This window comes from Schistocerca americana, chromosome 5 (assembly GCF_021461395.2).
Source record: "Schistocerca americana isolate TAMUIC-IGC-003095 chromosome 5, iqSchAmer2.1, whole genome shotgun sequence".
NCBI lineage: Eukaryota > Metazoa > Arthropoda > Insecta > Orthoptera > Acrididae > Schistocerca > Schistocerca americana.
Window position 1 is genome coordinate 146,181,952 of NC_060123.1, and position 19,916 is coordinate 146,201,867.

General features: G+C 44.8%; 1 protein-coding gene across 1 annotated transcript in view; it reads left to right on the top strand.

Annotated features, from left to right (window-relative positions):
- The window catches only part of LOC124616246 (protein Wnt-5b-like), a gene marked incomplete at its 5' end in the record, with an annotated part of 263,536 nt that overhangs the window by 176,006 nt on the left and 67,614 nt on the right, over positions 1–19,916 (top strand). The window contains one exon of the mRNA XM_047144549.1: positions 18,078–18,180. Within this exon, the coding sequence (XP_047000505.1) occupies positions 18,078–18,180 (103 nt within the window). The remainder of the gene's footprint in view (positions 1–18,077; positions 18,181–19,916) is intronic.

A 19,916-nucleotide genomic window follows, 5' to 3' on the forward strand; every position in this document is an offset into this window, starting at 1 on the left:
ATACCACGCATGATACTTCTTCTCCACTCCATCCTAAATACCCACCCGTTATTACGCACTGGCTCCTCTAACAGTATGGTCACAGTCACTGTCACACGACCTTGTTGGACAACATACAAAGCCCACACCGACTCAGCGTATCCAGCACTTACAAAGTGGGTTGCGTAAAAGCCGCTCGTGAAGTTCGCCAGTACCAGTGCAGAATGTTTATGTGTTTACATAGCGACGATAAATTGTTCCAGCAATATCCGTCAAAGTATAAAACTACTTCCGAGCACAGCAGGAGCACGATTAATAAAAATAAGAGAGGCATACAGAAAATAATTTTTTGGGATTCTTATTTTAACTCACAAGGGCTGAGTGGTGGTACCGAAATAAGAGGTCAAGATCACTAAGGAAAATGAACAATCAGAACTCCAGTTAAAATGTTAATACATGTGTTCGATGAAACAGACAGTAGGCTTCTGAATATCGGTGCACCATCGATTACGACACAGCGCTGTGTTCTCTGCCTGGGTGTTGTGTGATGTCCTTAGGTTAGTTAGGTTTAAGTAGTTCTAAGTTCTAGGGGACTGACGACCATAGATGTTAAGTGCCATAGTGCTCAGAGCCATTTTAACCATTTTTTAACAGCGCTGCTAAGCGGTATTTCCACCAAGTTCAGATTTACCAAATTTGCCTCCTTTCACGAGGGTGGTATTTATTTCCGGGTTGATAGGAATATCGATCTGGCGCGTAACCAACACTAGTTAAACCTCAATCTTGAGCAGGTCACTCAAACAGGTCGTTTTTATCATCTTAAAGCCACGAAACATAGTGTTTCTCGATAGGATTTTAACCTAATAACCGTTTTTCCGTGTCCTTTATCACCACACTCTGCCTTTCCGTTTGCATCGTCCCACCTTGTTCATGCTTCACTATAACGTTCCTGAAACTGTGTAACGCCTCGTAACCTGGGCATCATACAGCTACGAACTTCAAACTCACGGTGACGTCCTCCCTTAGGTAGGAGTTCAGAAGCACCGAAAAATTTAACACGGGTCTTGGAAGTCTGTCCTTGTTACACTACGATCAGTCATCTGTTAGCCTTTACGTCTTCCTTTCCATCGGTGGTAAACTAGTGTTATAGCTTTTATATGCACATGCATAAATACTCGTGTGGGCCATTCTTGAGCAATGCTCGAGTGTTGGGCTTGAAAGTCGGTAGCGTGTAAGAAGAACACCAATAAATGCAGTGTGAGGAAAGGAAAAAGTATGTCTTTGGTCAATATTGAATATCCGTTGTCCTTGTGTCTTCCACCAACACGACAGAAAGAAGCTTGGGAAATGGAATGACTAGTGAACGGTGTGGCCGAGCGGTTCTAGCGCTACAGTCTGGAACCGCGCGACCACTACGATCACAGGTTCGAATCCTGCCTCGGGCATGGATGTGTGTTATGTCCTTAGGTTATTTTGGTTTAAGTAGTTCTAAGTTCTAGGGGACTGATGACCTCAGATGTTAAGTCCCATAGTGCTCAGAGCCATTTTTTTTTTACTAGTGAATTTACAAAGTGACTTGCGGATGTAGAGCAAGCACTAACGTCTGTGGATTGCGTAATATTCTCAACGATAGGAAAGCCATGTCGTAGCAAAAAGAAGACGAGACGGAAAGATACACAAATTATTGATAGAGTTATCATTAAAGGGGAAGAGAACAGCGGGCTGGAGCTAATGGAAGGCTGCCTTCGGCAACATCACAGAGAACACTCTTATCTACCCAAAACGGAATTTTCTGAGAAGCGTTCGGAATTTTCCCAAGAATTCAGCGGGAATACCTCGGTGAATGGAGTCACCTGCGGCAGCGGACGGCTGGTGATTTTTGTTGCCGCACGGGGAGATGGAACTGTCGCCCTGCGGAGGAATTTATGAAGGCGGAAACGGCGTTACATCCAGTCGAGGGGCTCGTTAGGAGTTTCGGAGACGAAGAAGGATGCGCCGGCCGGCCGCGTCCCGGAAGAGGACAACCGGAGCAGAGACAGGTGTTTTACGAGCGCTCCTCCAAACACGCCGCAATTAACGCGCCCCGCCGACAATCCGATAAGACACGGCGTCACTGGGTGCCGGTTGGCGGCTGCCCGGGCCTCTCCCCGTGTCCGGCGGACACGCACCTCCCGCCGCCCCTGCCGCCCCCGCACCAGCAGCACGCGGTCGCTCCTGGATGACGTCACTACTGCCCGATACGAACCACGGAGCTCCATCAAACGTGTCGATTCAGTGACTACAGTACTGGTTTCATTTGCAAAAGAAGTAGTATACGCAGTATCAATACCGTAAATTTTCTTTTCATTCCATTGGCGTGCAGAACAAGAGAAAAAGACTGCTTACAGGCATCTGTACGTACCTTAAACTCTAGAGATGGGAAAAACCGACCGGTTAAAACAGATACCGGCATTTTAGTTTTGAATAACCAGTATTTTTCGCTATATGTTTGGTCTTGATTATGACAGGTGTTTTTTTATTTATTTCTAATAACCGGGTAAAACACCGAATTATCAATTAGCCACAGCAGAAGTCCTAAAATTTTCACTTTAACTAAACATTTTTGAAACAGAAATAATTTTTATTTAACAAATTTGCGTTGCTTTGAAATGTTGTTTTGTGACAGAAAACGAGAAAAGCGATCAGTGCTATCTTAGCAATAATGCGGACATAAACAAGCAACAAACACGTGGCATAAGAACAGGCACAGCACTGCCGAGACAGTGACGTCCCTGTCGCCGTGCTTCGTGGCTTAACGTACGTCTGCGTACGTGCAGTGTGCAACACTTGCTCCCCTGCTCTGTATGACAGTCTCTCGCTGTTGTCGCCGGACATCCGTCGTATTGCAGAATGGCATTGATCCTAATCTGGAAATGTTTTTACACAGTGAAGTAGCAATCGAGTACAATGCTTCATTTGTTTCAGAAGACTGAACATTAATTAATAAGAGAAGAAGAAAATTATGGTGACAGTAAAAAATTGTAAACTTAATTCATTCATGGTATACAATAAAAACAGAAAGTAGCTGGTCTGCTGTCTGTATATATGTAATATGCCTTTATCTGCTAGTAGCACGAAAAAACGAGTTCTTCAATGTCAATTTTTGCCCTTTAGCTCCGACTATTCGTAATTCCCAAATAGTGGTATGATCACCGATTACAATATTATTTTCGAGCAGAGTTCCAAAAATTAAAATCGGTAGGAGAATACTGGTGATATTTTTGTAATATCCATCCACTTAGCACTTTCTGAGACAAGCAGCGAACGGTAGACGGCCTTTTTTACTTTCATTTACCTATTTTATTTGATGTTTCTATATATCTTGAAACTGAGAGGGTCAAAATTTTTCAGTCTTTGTTGGATTTCTACGGCTATTACAGGAAATAATAGGAATAAGAAACCGAAAATCGGTTATTTCAAAAACCGAGTATTTTGAACGGTTTCAACAGCTTAAAAGGGCGTGGGGAAAACGATATAAACGAAAAGCGATTGTTTCGGAGATAACCACTATCCCTAATGCGATGGCGGCACTATAACACTGTAACAGTCTCCTTGCAACCAGCAGTAGATCTGTGAATTAGTTCGCTGTCTGTTATCATGCCTACTTCATACCGACTCCAGACGCTGGAATTGGTCGCAGTAGCATATTCTATGTCACTTTCTTTACAGATGCACTAATTCCAGTAATCCTTCTAGCAAATCTAAGCCTTCCATTCACCTCCCCTAATACTGATTTTATGTGACAGTCCCATTTCATATCGAATATCGCTAATTGTACGATATGATGCGCTCAAGATGTTCACCACTCCTTGTAACCGGGTATTATCGGGTTCTTCCTCTTTGTTGTAGGCATAATCTTACATTTATCCACAATCAGCTGCCTTTCATTTCACCAAGAAGCAATTTTGCCCAAGTCTTTGAGCAGTTCCCTATTATCGTCCATTCACAATACTTTTTGTGCAAAACAGCATTTCCAGCGAACAATGTTATAGTGCTGGTTATCCTGTCTGATAAATCATTTATGTATACTGAGATTGCTGGGCGCACTTGATATCACTTTAGTTCCCATCACCCGGGGAAACTGCAGATTCACATCCACCACACAATCATACATTCTTGATTTCATCCACAAGAGAAGTTCGTAGGATGAGCTAAAGGTACACAAAATATAACTGCAATAGCTGCGTGCAACAGCTCATTCCCTTGCCAGAGGAGTGCTGCCAACATACATAGACACCTAGTGGCAATGATCTCAGAAATTACTCTACATCGAGAGCTTTATTACATGGAATGTATCTGATTGAACCGCTTCGCCGTGAGCAGGTCCTCACGCAAACAATTAAAAAATGTGTTAAATGTAGCTTGTAAGCTGTAGAATTCCTCGCCACTTCCTAGATTCAGTTTACATGTACTTTATTCGCCTACACTAGCTATGTAATTTGAAATTTTTGTGTGGAAGAATATAAACACTTCTAATAATTTTAGTTGGGGGGATGACCACGATAAGGACCTCCCCATATTTCTTCCCTTGGATCTACACCTGAAGAAAAAGGAAGACGATCAGCGTTTCACGTCCCTTTGATGACGAGGTCGTTAGAAAAAGTGCACAACATCGGATTTAAGAAGAACATTTGCAGTTCCCTTTCGTAGGTGTCAAGTGATTTAGGGACAGCGTGCGAAACTAAATGTAGATGGTCAGTTGGAGGTTTTAACAATCGTCCTCAACCCTCTGCGCCACCACACTCAGTGGCAGCCTGCGGATAATGTGGACAGTGGCAGGATACTGCACGGCGTAGGCAGACCACAGTTTACGATCACCTGCACTGGTGATGACGCGGAGACCTGTGGATCAAACAGGCAGTTCCTGTGGCCGATGATGGTGGAGTTTACGAAGTGAAGAGCCTGCTGGAAACAAAATCCAGAGCGTAGTAAACGTTGTAGTCTAAGTGTGTGCAAGCATTTTAGTAACTGTCATGAGACATTCTGGTTATCTCTGCCGCACATAAGATGTCGCAACAGATGTTTCACACAAATGAGTTCACCAGCACACATGTGGAATCACTTACAAAGGCTAACACGATCTGTGTGAAATAGGAAGAGAATGTTTGTAATATATGTGGGAGAATAACGTAGAATATAACTTAATTAGGCATTGAACATCATTTAATGCATGAACATCAACCGTATGTGAACATATCGCGAGAATAACTTGATGTTCGTGCATGAAAGAATGTAGATCTCGGTTAATCATGAAATACGTACTTAGGTTACATAATATGTGAATTTCCCATATGTATTATCAAACTTCTATGCTATGCGTTCTATAGACATCGTTACGATAGCTTGAAATGCAGATCTCAAAAAGGAGTCAGGACAGGAGATCCCATATCACAGAAGATATTCTAAACAGCCTTAGAGGATGTATTCAGATCGTTAAACTGAAAAAAAACGAGTAAAGATGAATGCAACATACCTAAATCAACTTCATTTTGCTAACGACACAGTACGATTAACCTACAGTGTAGATGAGCTTCAACAACTAATGGCAGAAACTAACAGAGCAAGTTTGAAGTGGACCTGAATATCATTCACAATAAGATTAAAATAATGTACAAACTACAAATCGGAAAGGAAGCTGTACACGTTGACAGTAAATTCATAGATATGGCTGATAAGTTTTTGGAATTAGAGCAGTTGTATACAAACACAGGATGGGAAGCAAATGTAGTATACATAAGACTAAATATGGTCTGGAGTACTTTTCGTAAGTGGTTTTTAAAACCAAACTTCCCATATCTGTAAAACGGAATGTCTACGACCATTTTGATTTATCAATTTTGACTTGCGGCAGAAAGACATGGACTATCGCCGAGTACTGAATAGACATAAATTATGAATTGCTAAAAGAGGCGAGGATACAAACGAATGGATCAGCGGTTAGACTGGAGTAAAAGACTTGATTATGTCTGTAACAAAAATATATAGCCAGGCAAACGGGTGCTAAGTGGATCAAGAAAGTAGTTCATGAATTGGAAGAGGTAAGAAAACTCGAGAAGGTAATCATAAAATATAGATAGAAGACATTCGACAAAATGTAGGATCAAGATTTATGCGTGTAGCTAAAGACCGCGTTAAGAATAGAGGTTTGGACAAGACCTTTATGCAGCAGAGGGTGTCAGATGGTTGTTGTTGTTTGTGATGGTGGTTCTGATAATGAAGTGACAAAGTAAAATGCTGCTAGAAACAGACTTTATAAATACCACAGCAGTGTGAGTGATGTCAGTGAGAATCGTTAGGGGCAGCCGCTTTTAGCTTTTATCTCACGTGCAATTCTGCTTGTTTACATTACGCTTGGGAAGATTATTCCACTCCTAGTCTGGGTAGATCGTGCTATGGCACTCCATCAGCTCTTCAAATAAAGCATGCGGCCATCATCTCGAGCACGCGACAGCTACTGAATGCCAAACGTGAAGCTGCAGGCCATAAAACGCACAAGTAATCTCTCTCAATGTGGTTCAGTTACAAAGGCGGAGGCTATTTTCCTTTCGATGCGGTCTTCCATGTCATTCAGATCAGCGCACTTTGAGTCATGGCTTAGGGTATAGCAAATAACACAAAAAGAACGAGGATATCTTTTGTACAGCGTACGTGTAAACATGTCACAAGGGACAGGGGTTGTGTCTGTACGACCTTTCGATTTTCCAAGGTTGTTTGATACTGAAAATTCATGATCATTTATTAGGTGCTGGGGATATTATGAAGCTATAAAGTAATAACAGATTATTGTATTGCACTGTCTACGACTGATTGAGGACACAATTACATTTTTTTAAAACAAAATACCTTTATTTTCAGTCTGAAGATCTTTCGGAAGTAAAACAGGGATATAGGAGTACAGACTGAAAAATAAGTGAATTTTTTAGAAATTAAGATCGTGGATCACACCTTATTGACAAGTATGTCCAGTTTTTGTAATTAATTAGCTCCGGGACGTTTTTATTTGCCAGCAACGACGTCGTGATTTTATGTAGGATTAAAGCTTCCGTCATCGTAACACCTTCCTTCGTATTACGATAGTGAGAAGAGAAGGTGAAAATTCGAGCGTCCAGCTTGAAGGACACAAACAGATTTCGGTGACCCTTAGAGATACCCGATTCTATTTTCTTCCACATCATGTTTAACATTTATTGACCGAACTTGGTTGACCTGGGAACAGAAATGCAGTAAAATACAAAAATTTAAATCACTATAAAATGTCAAAATAAAAATGAAACGAGCATGGTTGGTATGCAAATCAAATAATTGTTTTTCCAATGGTCACTGGTGTGTGAATTCCTAAGCGACCAAACTGCTGAGGTCATCGGTCCATAGACTTACAAACTACTTAAATTAAGTTAAACTAACTTATGCTAAGAACAACACACACACCCATGACCGAGGCAGGATTCGATCCTCCTGCGGGAGCGGCCGTCCAATCCGTGACATGGCGCCTCAAACCGCAAGGCGACTCCGAGCGGCTGACTGCTTTTAAATAACAGAAGAAAAACTATCTTCAAAGTTATAAATTGCACCTATGTAATTAACAGTAATTAAAATACCATCTTGTAAGTTAAACAGGTAACCAGTATAGAAATGGTTTGCTTTCGCACTTTGACTGCCATACCGCAACTGTTGCAAAATGCTTTTTAACGTAAGTATTAAAAAGTAAGATCAGCATGTTCACTCATCAGGCTCCATAGCATTCGTTTCTCTATTGTACACAGTACTCAATACTGCAAAACATTTGCTGATGGCTGTGCTGTACCTGCTCGGATTGGAGGCCATCGAGGCAACTGAGAGGCGGGCTGCTAGATTTGTTACCCGTAGGTTAGAAAAACACGCAAGTGTTACGGAGGTGCATCGGGAACTCAAATGGGAACCACTGGAGGGAAGGCCACGTTCTTTTCGAGAAACACTGTCCAGAAAATTTAGAGAACTGACATTTGAGGGTGACTGCCGGACGGTTCTACTGACTCCAACACACACTGCGCGCAAGGAGCTCGAAGATAAGATGCTAGAAATCAGGACTCGTAAGGAAGCCTATAGACAGTCGTTTTTCCCTCGCTCTGTTTGCGAGTGAAACAGGAAAGGAAATGTCTAGTAGTGATACACAGGTACTCTCCGCCACGCTCCGTACGGTAGCTTGCGGAGTATCTACAGGTTGACAATTATTGAACTACGAGTATGTGACAGAAAAACGTAAATTAGTTGCAAACTACGGCGTGTACACACTTTATTCAACACGTAAACGTCACTACAGATATTCGGATTTATGTTTTGATGTGTCCGATTATGCCTGTCATCATTGGCGATGATGTGGCGCAGACGAATAGCGAAGTTCTGGATGACCCGCTGAAGTGTCGGAACATCGATGCTATCGATGACATCCTGAACGGCCGTTTTCAGCTCTTGCTGTACACCTTGTCTCTAATATAACCCCGCAAAAAGGACTCGCTTGTGTTCAGATCCGGAGAATACGTCGGCCAATCGAGGCCCAAGCGAGTGACCTCTGGGTATCCCAGGACCAGAATGCGAAGTCCAAAGTGCTACCTCAGGACATTAAACACTCTCCTGCTTCGATGGGGTCGAACTCCGTTTTGCATGAAACACATCTAGTCGAAATCAGGGTCACTTTGGGTGAAATCATCTTCCAAAACCTTCACGTACCGTTCGTTAGTCACCGCGCCATCAAGGAATATCGCACCGATTATTCCGTGACTGGACATTGCAACCATATACTCATCCGTTGAGGTTGAAGAGACTTCTCGATCGCGAAATGCGGATTCTCAGTTCCCCAAATGTGCCAATATTGCTACCCTGTATGTAGATGTAATTAGCGTTTTCTTAGGCGCAATAAGGCGACCATACCCTGACACGAAAAACATACCAATACTCAAACACCACCTCCCCTGTATTTCATTTTTGGCCCTACACGTGATGGCAGGTGACGTTGTCTAGGTATCCGTCATTCTCAAACACTGCTGTAGGATTGCCATAGACTGTAGCGTGATTCATCACTCAATGTCACTCGTTTCGAATCACCCACTGCTGTGGTGTCGCTATTTACACCATCTCAAGCGTCTCTCACCAACGACTCCTGAAATGTGTGGCTCATGAGGAGCTGTTCGACCACTGTACTCCATTCTTCTTAGCTCCCTACACGTGGTCATTGTCTAGCTGGACTGCCGGCAGCGCTTTGCAGCTCGCGAGTGATACCTTTCGCTGTATTAATGCGATTTTTTACAACCATGCTCCTCAGTGCTCGGTCGTCCTTGTCCGACAGTACATGAGCTCTGCGTTGTCTTCATTTAGTCGTTATTGTTCCTTCGCGTTTCGACATCACAGTCAGATCAGAAAAAGTCTTGGGGAGTTTTAGGAGCGCTGAAATGTCTCTCGATGCATTTGTTACTGAGATGACATCTAGTGAGTGGCTGACGTTCGAAGGAACCGTCCCATTCTGTTGTAACTGTTCCTCTACTGACAACACGATACTTCCTGCTTCCTTTCATAGTGGCAGGTTCACTTCTCATGACTTCTAGTGGTCCATCGCGCAGTACATAGCGGTGTGAGGATATTTTTGAGCAGCTAACGTGTTCAGAAATTTCACTTTTCATTATGCTCGTCGTTTGAACTAAATAGCGTGTAACTGCAGATTTCCTTTAATTTTTTAATTCGCAGGGGATTGTACTGAAGGCAAAGCAATTTTGTTGTTGTGTAATGGTGGAATTTTTATGCAGTGTTGAAATTTGATACAGCATCGCATCGTACTCTAGTTTTTGGAAACTATTGGATTAGGTTCAACGCTGCCATCTGAACGCTTTCCGACAGTACGTTTATGAATGCAAACGTAGATTTTGGTCGGGTGTGCGACATGCCCTGCTTAGCGCAGCACCTGAGGCAGTAATGCAAGAGCTCTGCGAATACTGATAACTCCGTCTTTTAGATATTTGTCAGTTCGGCATCTGACGCGTACGGAGAACGGCGAATGTATAGCAAGGTAAATGTGAGAACTCCACCAATTGTGCGACTCAAAGTCTGTTAAAAACGTGGGTTTTGCCTCACAATCTACGTCTGCATTTACGTCTACATTTAGGTCGTATAAGCCCAGCAGATAAAATATTTGTTACCCCGTTAAGCGAACATACTGGTCGCTTTGAAGGCCTGTACATGGTGTCAGACTTCCATTAGGTGGTCATCTGACCCTCCACCACTACGCAAGTCATTGACGCATTGCAATGCAGTGAGCGCTGTAATACGTGTCGACGCTTGAACGTGACAGAATGGCAAAACAGCTTCATGTTTGGTCGTGGTCATGGCCAAACTTTGAATGTACGAGGGCAGTTCAATAAGTAATGCAACACATTTTTTTTCTCGGCCAATTTTGGTTGAAAAAACCGGAAATTTCTTGTGGAATATTTTCAAACATTCCCGCTTCGTCTCGTATAGTTTCATTGACTTCCGACAGGTGGCAGCGCTGTACGGAGCTGTTAAAATGGCGTCTGTAACGGATGTGCATTGCAAACAACGGGCAGTGATCGAGTTTCTTTTGGCGGAAAACCAGGGCATCTCAGATATTCATAGGCGCTTGCAGAATGTCTACGGTGATCTGGCAGTGGACAAAAGCACGGTGAGTCGTTGGGCAAAGCGTGTGTCATCATCGCCGCAAGGTCAAGCAAGACTGTCTGATCTCCCGCGTGCGGGCCGGCCGTGCACAGCTGTGACTCCTGCAATGGCGGAGCGTGCGAACACACTCGTTCGAGATGATCGACGGATCACCATCAAACAACTCAGTGCTCAACTTGACATCTCTGTTGGTAGTGCTGTCACAATTGTTCACCAGTTGGAATATTCAAAGGTTTGTTCCCGCTGGGTCCCTCGTTGTCTAACCGAACACCATAAAGAGCAAAGGAGAACCATCTGTGCGGAATTGCTTGCTCGTCATGTGCCTAAGGGTGACAATTTCTTGTCAAAGATTGTTACAGGCGATGAAACATGGGTTCATCACTTAGAACCTGAAACAAAACGGCAATCAATGGAGTGGCGCCACACCCACTCCCCTACCAAGAAAAAGTTTAAAGCCATACCCTCAGCCGGTAAAGTCATGGTTACAGTCTTCTGGGACGCTGAAGAGGTTATTCTGTTCGATGTACTTCCCCATGGTCAAACGATCAACTCTGAAGTGTATTGTGCTACTCTTCAGAAATTGAAGAAACGACTTCAGCGTGTTCGTAGGCACAAAAATCTGAACGAACTTCTCCTTCTTCATGACAACGCAAGACCTCACACAAGTCTTCGCAACCGAGAGGAGCTCACAAAACTTCAGTGGACTGTTCTTCCTCATGCACCCTACAGCCCCGATCTCGCATTGTCGGATTTCCATATGTTTGGCCCAATGAAGGACGCAATCCGTGGGAGGCACTACGCGGATGATGAAGAAGTTATTGATGCAGTACAACTTTGGCTCCGACATCGACCAGTGGAATAGTACCGTGCAGGCATACAGGCCCTCATTTCAAGGTGGCGTAAGGCCGTAGCATTGAATGGAGATTACATTGAAAAATAGTGTTGTGTAGCTAAAAGATTGGGGAATAACCTGGTGTATTTCAATGCTGAATAAAACAACCCCTGTTTCAGAAAAAAAATTTGTTGCATTACTTATTGAACTGCCCTCGTAGATGCCTCATTTGTTGGTGTATCAGCACAGACTGTCCAATGTGTCTACGAGGAATAGTGTACGACTCGCAGCCCCGTAACAGTGCGTGAGAACAGTGGCTCTAAAATGATGCTAACCAACAGGTGCCGGATGCGAGTGTCACGCTATGACAGTGACAGTCCGATTCAGCTACAACAGGAACTGTTTCTCCCAGCGAATGCAGGTCTGTCTCAACCAGTTTACGCGCGAACATCGCGGAGGGCATCCCGTGGCAGTTGGGAATCGGGTACCGCGCAAAATGTCTGTGCCCAGAGTGGCCCATGAGCTGCTTACCTTGTGTGGGCCAAACAACATACAGACTGGACTCAACTGACTCGAGGCATGTAATGTGGTCCGACGAATTGTGATGTTGCCTATTTTCAAAAGATGCGAAGTGTAGAGTGTACTGACAGCTTAATGAGGCATTTAATGCGCAGTGTGCGGAGGTTATAGATCAGGCCGGGGGTAGTTCTGGGATATTTTGAGGGTGTTTCTCGTACTATGACTTGACCCCGCTCTTTCAGGTTACCGCAAATTTCAGCATTATCGACGACCGAGTGTTGTCTTCCCTTGTAGATCTTCATGATGAGTATGTTTTGAAAACTTTGAAACTCCAGGCTTGATGAACACTCAGGCACTCCGTCGCACCTCGACCGAACTGTGAAATCATCGGATCTTAATCCCACAGAAACGTCTGGGACTATTTAGATCAGCGAGTGAAACGTAGCAACCAACATCCCAAAAATTTAGTGGCCTATGGGATGTGAGCATCAGTGAGCGGCTTCAGCTGGATACGGCACACCTGGGCTCTCTTCCTAGCTGAATCGAGGCCATTATCATAACTTCAGGTGGTGTTTCAGTGCCCATTGCACCAACGTCCAGTGCGGCACGCCGACCTGTTGGTTGCTGTCTTGTCCTGTTCCCGGCATTATCGTGATCTCTCTTGGGCTTAATAAATTGTGTATCTCGCTTGCTTATCTGAAGGACCTCGAAGACAAAGTCGATAACGTTTTTTGGGCTGACTTTGAACATGCAGTTGCTATTTGGGTAGGTCACACTGTAAGAGAAACTGTTGTCAAATTTAAGAAGGCTTGTTAATGATCAACTGTTGCAGCAAATATAAAGTTATCGCTGGAAATAGAGGACTAAAAGTGTTAATGTATGATTACACCATAGCCAGTCAATCACCGGGTTCCACCACAACCATCAAGCGTCTATGAATACCCACCAGAGCAGTTCAGAATGCAATATCCTGGTAAATTTATTGTCAGGGAAGGAAGATTCACACTGCGACTCAGAAAACCACAGTGGTAGTCACTTGCAAAAGCCTCATCTACGCTGGTTTTGATGCTATTTGTCAGTATGAAATTCTTACCAAGTTTTTCAGAAAATAAGTAGATGATTCGTTATAACTTTTAGGCAGCACGTGAACGTTATAGAGATGTGCAAGAATTACAGTGAGAAACGATAAAAGAGAGACCATGCTCCGTCGTGTAGAGCGTTACCTACAAAATTTCAAGAACGTATGTTCCAGACAAGAAACATACTGCCTCCTCCAACATACATCTCAATTAATCACCACAGAGGTAAAATCGGAGGTATTGATGATCATATAGAAAGTCGTAAGGCGTTGTCGGTTTGCCGCGCTGGATTAGCCGAGCAGTCTAAGGCGCTGCAGTCCTGGACTGTGCGGCTGATCCCGGCGGAGGTTCGAGTCCTCCCTCGGGCATGGGTGTGTGTGTTTGTCCTTAGGATAATTTAGGTTAAGTAGTGTGTAAGCTTAGGGACTGATGACCTTGGCAGTTATGTCCCATAAGATTTCACACACATTTGAACATTTTTTGCTGTCGGTTTGGAGATCCATTAGCAGGGCAGGTTCAACCACTTAATCGGAAAGGCTTTCCATCTTGAAGAATACATATTCATTTTCGTTTGTTATTACGGCATACGACTGCCATGTTTGCTTTTATCACAATGTGGTGGTGATTTTCTTTTATTAGATGTTCTGCATGGTGGAGTTCATACATTCACTATTCAGTGTCCTTGCATGTTCCTTGTACATGATATTAAAATTCCTTGCTGTGACCCCAATCTATTTAGAGTTGCAGCTATTACAGTTTAAAACTTCCTGGCAGATTAAAACTGTGTGCTCGACCGAGACTCGAACTCGGGACCTTTGCCTTTCGCGGGCAAGTGCTCTACCAACTGAGCTACCGAAGCACGACTCACGCCCGGTACCCACAGCTTTACTTCTGCCAGTATCCCGTCTCCTACCTTCCAAACTTCACAGAAGTTCTCCTGCGAACCTTGCAGAACTAGCACTCCTGAAAGAAAGGATATAGCGGAGACATGGCTTAGCCGCAGCCTGGGGGATGTTTCCAGAATGAGATTTTCACTCTGCAGCGAAGTAAAGCTGTGGGTACCGGCCGTGAGTCGTGCTTCGGTAGCTCAGTTGGTAGAGCACTTGCCCGCGAAAGGCAAAGGTCCCGAGTTCGAGTCTCGGTCGGGCACACAGTTTCAATATGCCAGGAAGTTTCATATCAGCGCACACTCCGCTCCAGAGTGAAAATCTCATTCTGTATTACAGTTTAATTCGTTTTTTTATCTTCTTCTTCTCTCACAGGTTTCAATTTCTTTTGTGTAGTGCTATTTGTCTCGAAGGGTATAATAATGCTGTGTTTTTTTTTAAGATGGTACGAATTTTATGTGTGGGTTGGTTGTGCTATGTTATCTATGCCAGTTTGTGATTGTGTTGTGAGATGAGTTTTCCAGTATCAGTGTATGGTGTGTGTTACTGTTGTGTGCTGTTATATCTGGATCGTTCCTATTTATTTTTGTTCTGTTTGTGTCTTTCTTTACGACTGTTGTATACCTTGTGTACTATGATCCTCTTTTATCCATTCTTTTGTGCTATGTTGATGATCATGTTTAGCTGTTTGTGAAATTGTTTTTGCTTAGAGGTGTTCTGCTTGGTCGGTATGCTGTATATATAGTGGCTTCCAGTTTTTAAGAATCTAGATACTTTGGTTTCTTCTGTTTTATCATGCCTCTAGGCTTTTCTTTGTGTAAAATGACGGAGTGTCTGTTGTTGGAATTTTCAGATCAAAGTAGTATATTTTTTTCCTTCTGTTTCCATGGCTATAGAGAACTAAATGTTGTGATGTATTTTATTTATCTACATACATAAATCGTGATATGCTCTTGTGATTCACCTGACAGCCATATGATATTGTCTATATCTCTGTGCCAGAACAAGAATTACACCCACTTCCCATGACATACATATAATGTTACCTGTTATATATGTAAGACAGTGTGTGTGTGTGTGTGTGTGTGTGTGTGTGTGTGTGTGTGTGTGTGTGTGTGTATGTGGATCGATTTCAACTAAATTTGGGACAGAAAAAGCAAACATCACGATTATCAATACTGTGGGTTTAATAACCTGTTAGATCCAATAGGACAAACGTGTTTTTCCAGACCCTAGTATATAGTATATATGACGGAAATATTGTGTAGGAAGAGTATCAGCTGTCTGATCGACCTGCTCAGCAGGGAAGCCTACATGTCAGGAGCAAGAAAGGATTTTTCCAGTCCCAACATGTAGGCTGCCCTGCAAGAGAGGTACATTGTGTAGGGGTAGCATGTCCTGCCTTTTAGAACTGCTTAGAAACGTAGCCTCTAAGCCAGGGCCAAGAAACTATTTCCCAGCTCCTGACGTATAGGCTGCCCAGCATGTGAGATGTAGGGTCTCCTAGATGGAGGTGTGGATAGGGACAGAAAGAGGCACGAGGGGATGGATAGAGAAAATGGGCATGGGGGTTAGGGACAGAGACAGGGAGAGGAGAGGAAGGACAGAGAGTGGAAGAAGAGGGGACAAAGTGTGGAGTTGGAGAAAGTGGACACTATGGAGAGGGAGTGGAGTAGATGGACAGAGAGAGGAGCAGATGGTCAGAGAGAGGGTGAAGAGGAGACGGAGATAGAGAGGAGGGGAAGACGAAGAGACAGAGAATGGTGAGGCAGAGATAGATAGAGATGGGAGGATAGGGTGAATAGTCGTCTTCCCACATATGGATTCAACACAAAATTGCCTCTCTGTTATACACATATACACTCCTGGAAATTGAAATAAGAACACAGTGAATTCATTGTCCCAGGAAGGGGAAACTTTATTGACACATCCCTGGGGTCAGATACATCACATGATCACACTGACAGAACCACAGGCACATAGACACAGACAACAGAGCATGCACAATGTCGGCACTAGTACAGTGTATATCCACCTTTCGCAGCAATGCAGGCTGCTATTCTCCCATGGAGACGATCGTATAGATGCTGGATGTAGTCCTGTGGAACGGCTTGCCATGCCATTTCCACCTGGCGCCTCAGTTGGACCAGCGTTCGTGCTGGACGTGCAGACCGCGTGAGACGACGCTTCATCCAGTCCCAAACATGCTCAATGGGGGACATATCCGGAGATCTTGCTGGCCAGGGTAGTTGACTTACACCTTCTAGAGCACGTTGGGTGGCACGGGATACATGCGGACGTGCATTGTCCTGTTGGAACAGCAAGTTCCCTTGCCGGTCTAGGAATGGTAGAACGATGGGTTCGATGACGGTTTGGATGTACCGTGCACTATTCAGTGTCCCCTCGACGATCACCAGTGGTGTACGGCCAGTGTAGGAGATCGCTCCCCACACCATGATGCCGGGTGTTGGCCCTGTGTGCCTCGGTCGTATGCAGTCCTGATTGTGGCGCTCACCTGCACGGCGCCAAACACGCATACGACCATCATTGGCACCAAGGCAGAAGCGACTCTCATCGCTGAAGACGACACGTCTCCATTCGTCCCTCCATTCACGCCTGTCGCGACACCACTGGAGGCGGGCTGCACGATGTTGGGGCGTGAGCGGAAGACGGCCTAACGGTGTGCGGGACCGTAGCCCAGCTTCATGGAGACGGTTGCGAATGGTCCTCGCCGATACCCCAGGAGCAACAGTGTCCCTAATTTGCTGGGAAGTGGCGGTGCGGTCCCCTACGGCACTGCGTAGGATCCTACGGTCTTGGCGTGCATCCGTGCGTCGCTGCGGTCCGGTCCCAGGTCGACGGGCACGTGCACCTTCCGCCGACCACTGGCGACAACATCGATGTACTGTGGAGACCTCACGGCCCACGTGTTGAGCAATTCGGCGGTACGTTACCCGGCCTCCCGCATGCCCACTATACGCCCTCGCTCAAAGTCCGTCAACTGCACATACGGTTCACGTCCACGCTGTCGCGGCATGCTACCAGTGTTAAAGACTGCGATGGAGCTCCGTATGCCACGGCAAACTGGCTGACACTGACGGCGGCGGTGCACAAATGCTGCGCAGCTAGCGCCATTCGACGGCCAACACCGCGGTTCCTGGTGTGTCCGCTGTGCCGTGCGTGTGATCATTGCTTGTACAGCCCTCTCGCAGTGTCCGGAGCAAGTATGGTGGGTCTGACACACCGGTGTCAATGTGTTCTTTTTTCCATTTCCAGTAGTGTATATGTGACGAGATTTCATTGAACCAGCAGTGTTTACTCACCAGGTGTGCTGCACCTGCATACTACTTACCCCAGAGTGATTTTTAAGAAGAAAACCTTAAGAACGAGTGTCTCTAAGCGGAAAAAGATATCTTAGAAGCTGTACCTACGCTTTTCACGCAAAGCAGAAACTGGATTATAGACAACCTGAAATGCTTACAGACGACACAGAACGCCTGCACCTTGCCAGTTCACAGGGGTGCAACCAATTATCTAAAAAACAAGAACTAGCAACACTATGAAGTATAAGCAAGTAATTAGTCTCTAACAAAAATTGGTCCCCATCAAGTGAGCTATAATTACTAGACGTTTGGTGCAAAGAATATTATTTTTTATAGAAAGTGAGAAAATGAAATAATGACCTCATGTGGAGCATCATTGCCAATTGTCAGGGGAGAAGAGATCTGGAGGCTATGGAGTGAGATACAGATTGGAAGAAATTCGGCAAATTGTTCTCTGTCACTCCCTCCTAGCTGGCAGATCAGTCTTCCTACTGTCCGAGGGGCCTCACTGGTGGGGTCAAAGTGTTTAGGGGTAGTTGCTGACGTAATGTTATGGATTCAGGGAATTTAAAGTGCCTTGGACTAGCTACGAGTGGGAGTGTTTTGTGCCTCATGTTAATTTGTTTGGCAGTGACTTCTGCCTGGTGCTTATGGCGTTCCCAAGTTAATACGTCTCTGCGTAGCTGCTGCTGGGAGCTTACGGTGTGTACATTGTAATGTGCCTACAGCAGAGAGTTGACGGTGTGCTGTGTTGCAGGCGGTGGTGCGCAAGTCGCGCGTGGCGTGCAAGTGCCACGGCGTGTCGGGGTCGTGCAGCCTCATCACCTGCTGGCAGCAGCTGGCGCCGCTCAGGGAGGTCGGTGAGTACCCACAGCCCCCAGCCACGTCCACCTCTGTCTGCTGTGACTGCCTATAAGGGGCACTTTTATAGCTCCCAAATATCACGAAGTTCAACGCAAATGACGAGTCCAAATGTCCTAGTGCTCGTGGGAGATCGCATATCCCGAGCAGCTATATACTCTGCATTTTAATATTCTGTATTTTTCTGTGATCCAGACGCGACAGTATAACGCAGAGCTCCAGAGTATTTCTCTAGACGCACGTGTACCTCCACGTTGAGCAGAAGCGTCTAGAATGAAACATTAGGAATGGATATACAGGGTGAAAAGTATTTAAACAGACAAACTCTGGGAGGTTGTAGGGGACATCAAAACAAATATTTTTCCCCAATGTCATTTTTTCCTATGAGGAGTATTTAAACCAGTAGAGGAAGATTTCTCACGCTGCAAATTAATTAAACCAACAAAGACTTTTCCATTTTCTATGACCAAGAGACAACACATTAACACAACCCAATTTCAATTACAGTAGATTTTCAAAAATGCCTCCATTGACACGTAAACAAAGGTTACACTGTCGGATCATGTTCTGTCTGACACGGGAAAAAACCCCAGGAGTATCCTGAACTGTTCATGCTGCTGCTGCTGCTACTACTATCCAAGCAACCAGATCTTCTTCTGATGCAACAGCAGTTGGGTAAACAAGGTTGCGCATCTCTCCCCACACAAAACCGTCCAGTGGGGACATATCTGGGGATCGAGCAGCCATGGTACAGGATCACCTCTGGCAATCCACGATTCTGGGAACAGTCGGTTCAGGAATCGACGCACACGACGACTGAAATGTGCCGGAGCCCCATCATGTTGGAACCACATGCGTTGTCTTGTAGAGAGTGGACGTCTTCCAGCAATTCTGGCAATGTTCTGGCGAGAAAATTGTTAACAGTGCCTGCCATTTAATGGCGTAGGTAGCAGATACAGCCCAATTAAACAGTCCCCAATAACACCGACCCACACTTTAACGAAGAACCGCACTTGATCAGCGCTAATAACTGTGGCATGTGGATCATCCTCACTCCAAACATGCGAATTGTGCATGTTGAAGACTCAATCACGCCCGAACATTGCTTCATCGGTAAACGACACATAGGATGGAAATGTAGGATGCATTTCACACTGTTCCAGGTACCACTGCGAAAACTGTGCTCTGGGTGGATAATCAACTGGTTCCAGGTTGTGGACACGCTGTAAGTGAAATGGACGTAACAATTGCTCTCGAAGGACTGTTCTTAAATTCGTCTGATTCGTCCCCATGTTACGTGCAGTTGCACGATTGCTGACTGAAGGATCCCGCTCCACATGCTGCAAGACAGCTTCCTCAAATTGCAGCGTTCTTACCGTTCGACAGCCTCCCTGTACAAGTAATCTGCTAAATGACCCGGTCTCACGCAGACGTTGGTACGCAGCAGCAAAGGTCGTATGATGCGGGATACGGCGATTAGGATATTGTTGTTGATAAACCCGCTGTGCAGCTCGCCTGTTGTGGTGCGCTACGTAGTACGCACCAACCATATTAGTGTACTCACTCCAGGTGTATCGACCCAATAGTAAACAGAGACAATGCACTACTACACTGGTGGACAGCAGTTGCCTACAACTGAAGAGCGTAATACGCCCTCTAACAACTGACGAGCGTAATACAGCCTCCACCGGTTTAAATAATCCTCATACGAAAAACTGACATTAGGGAAAAATAT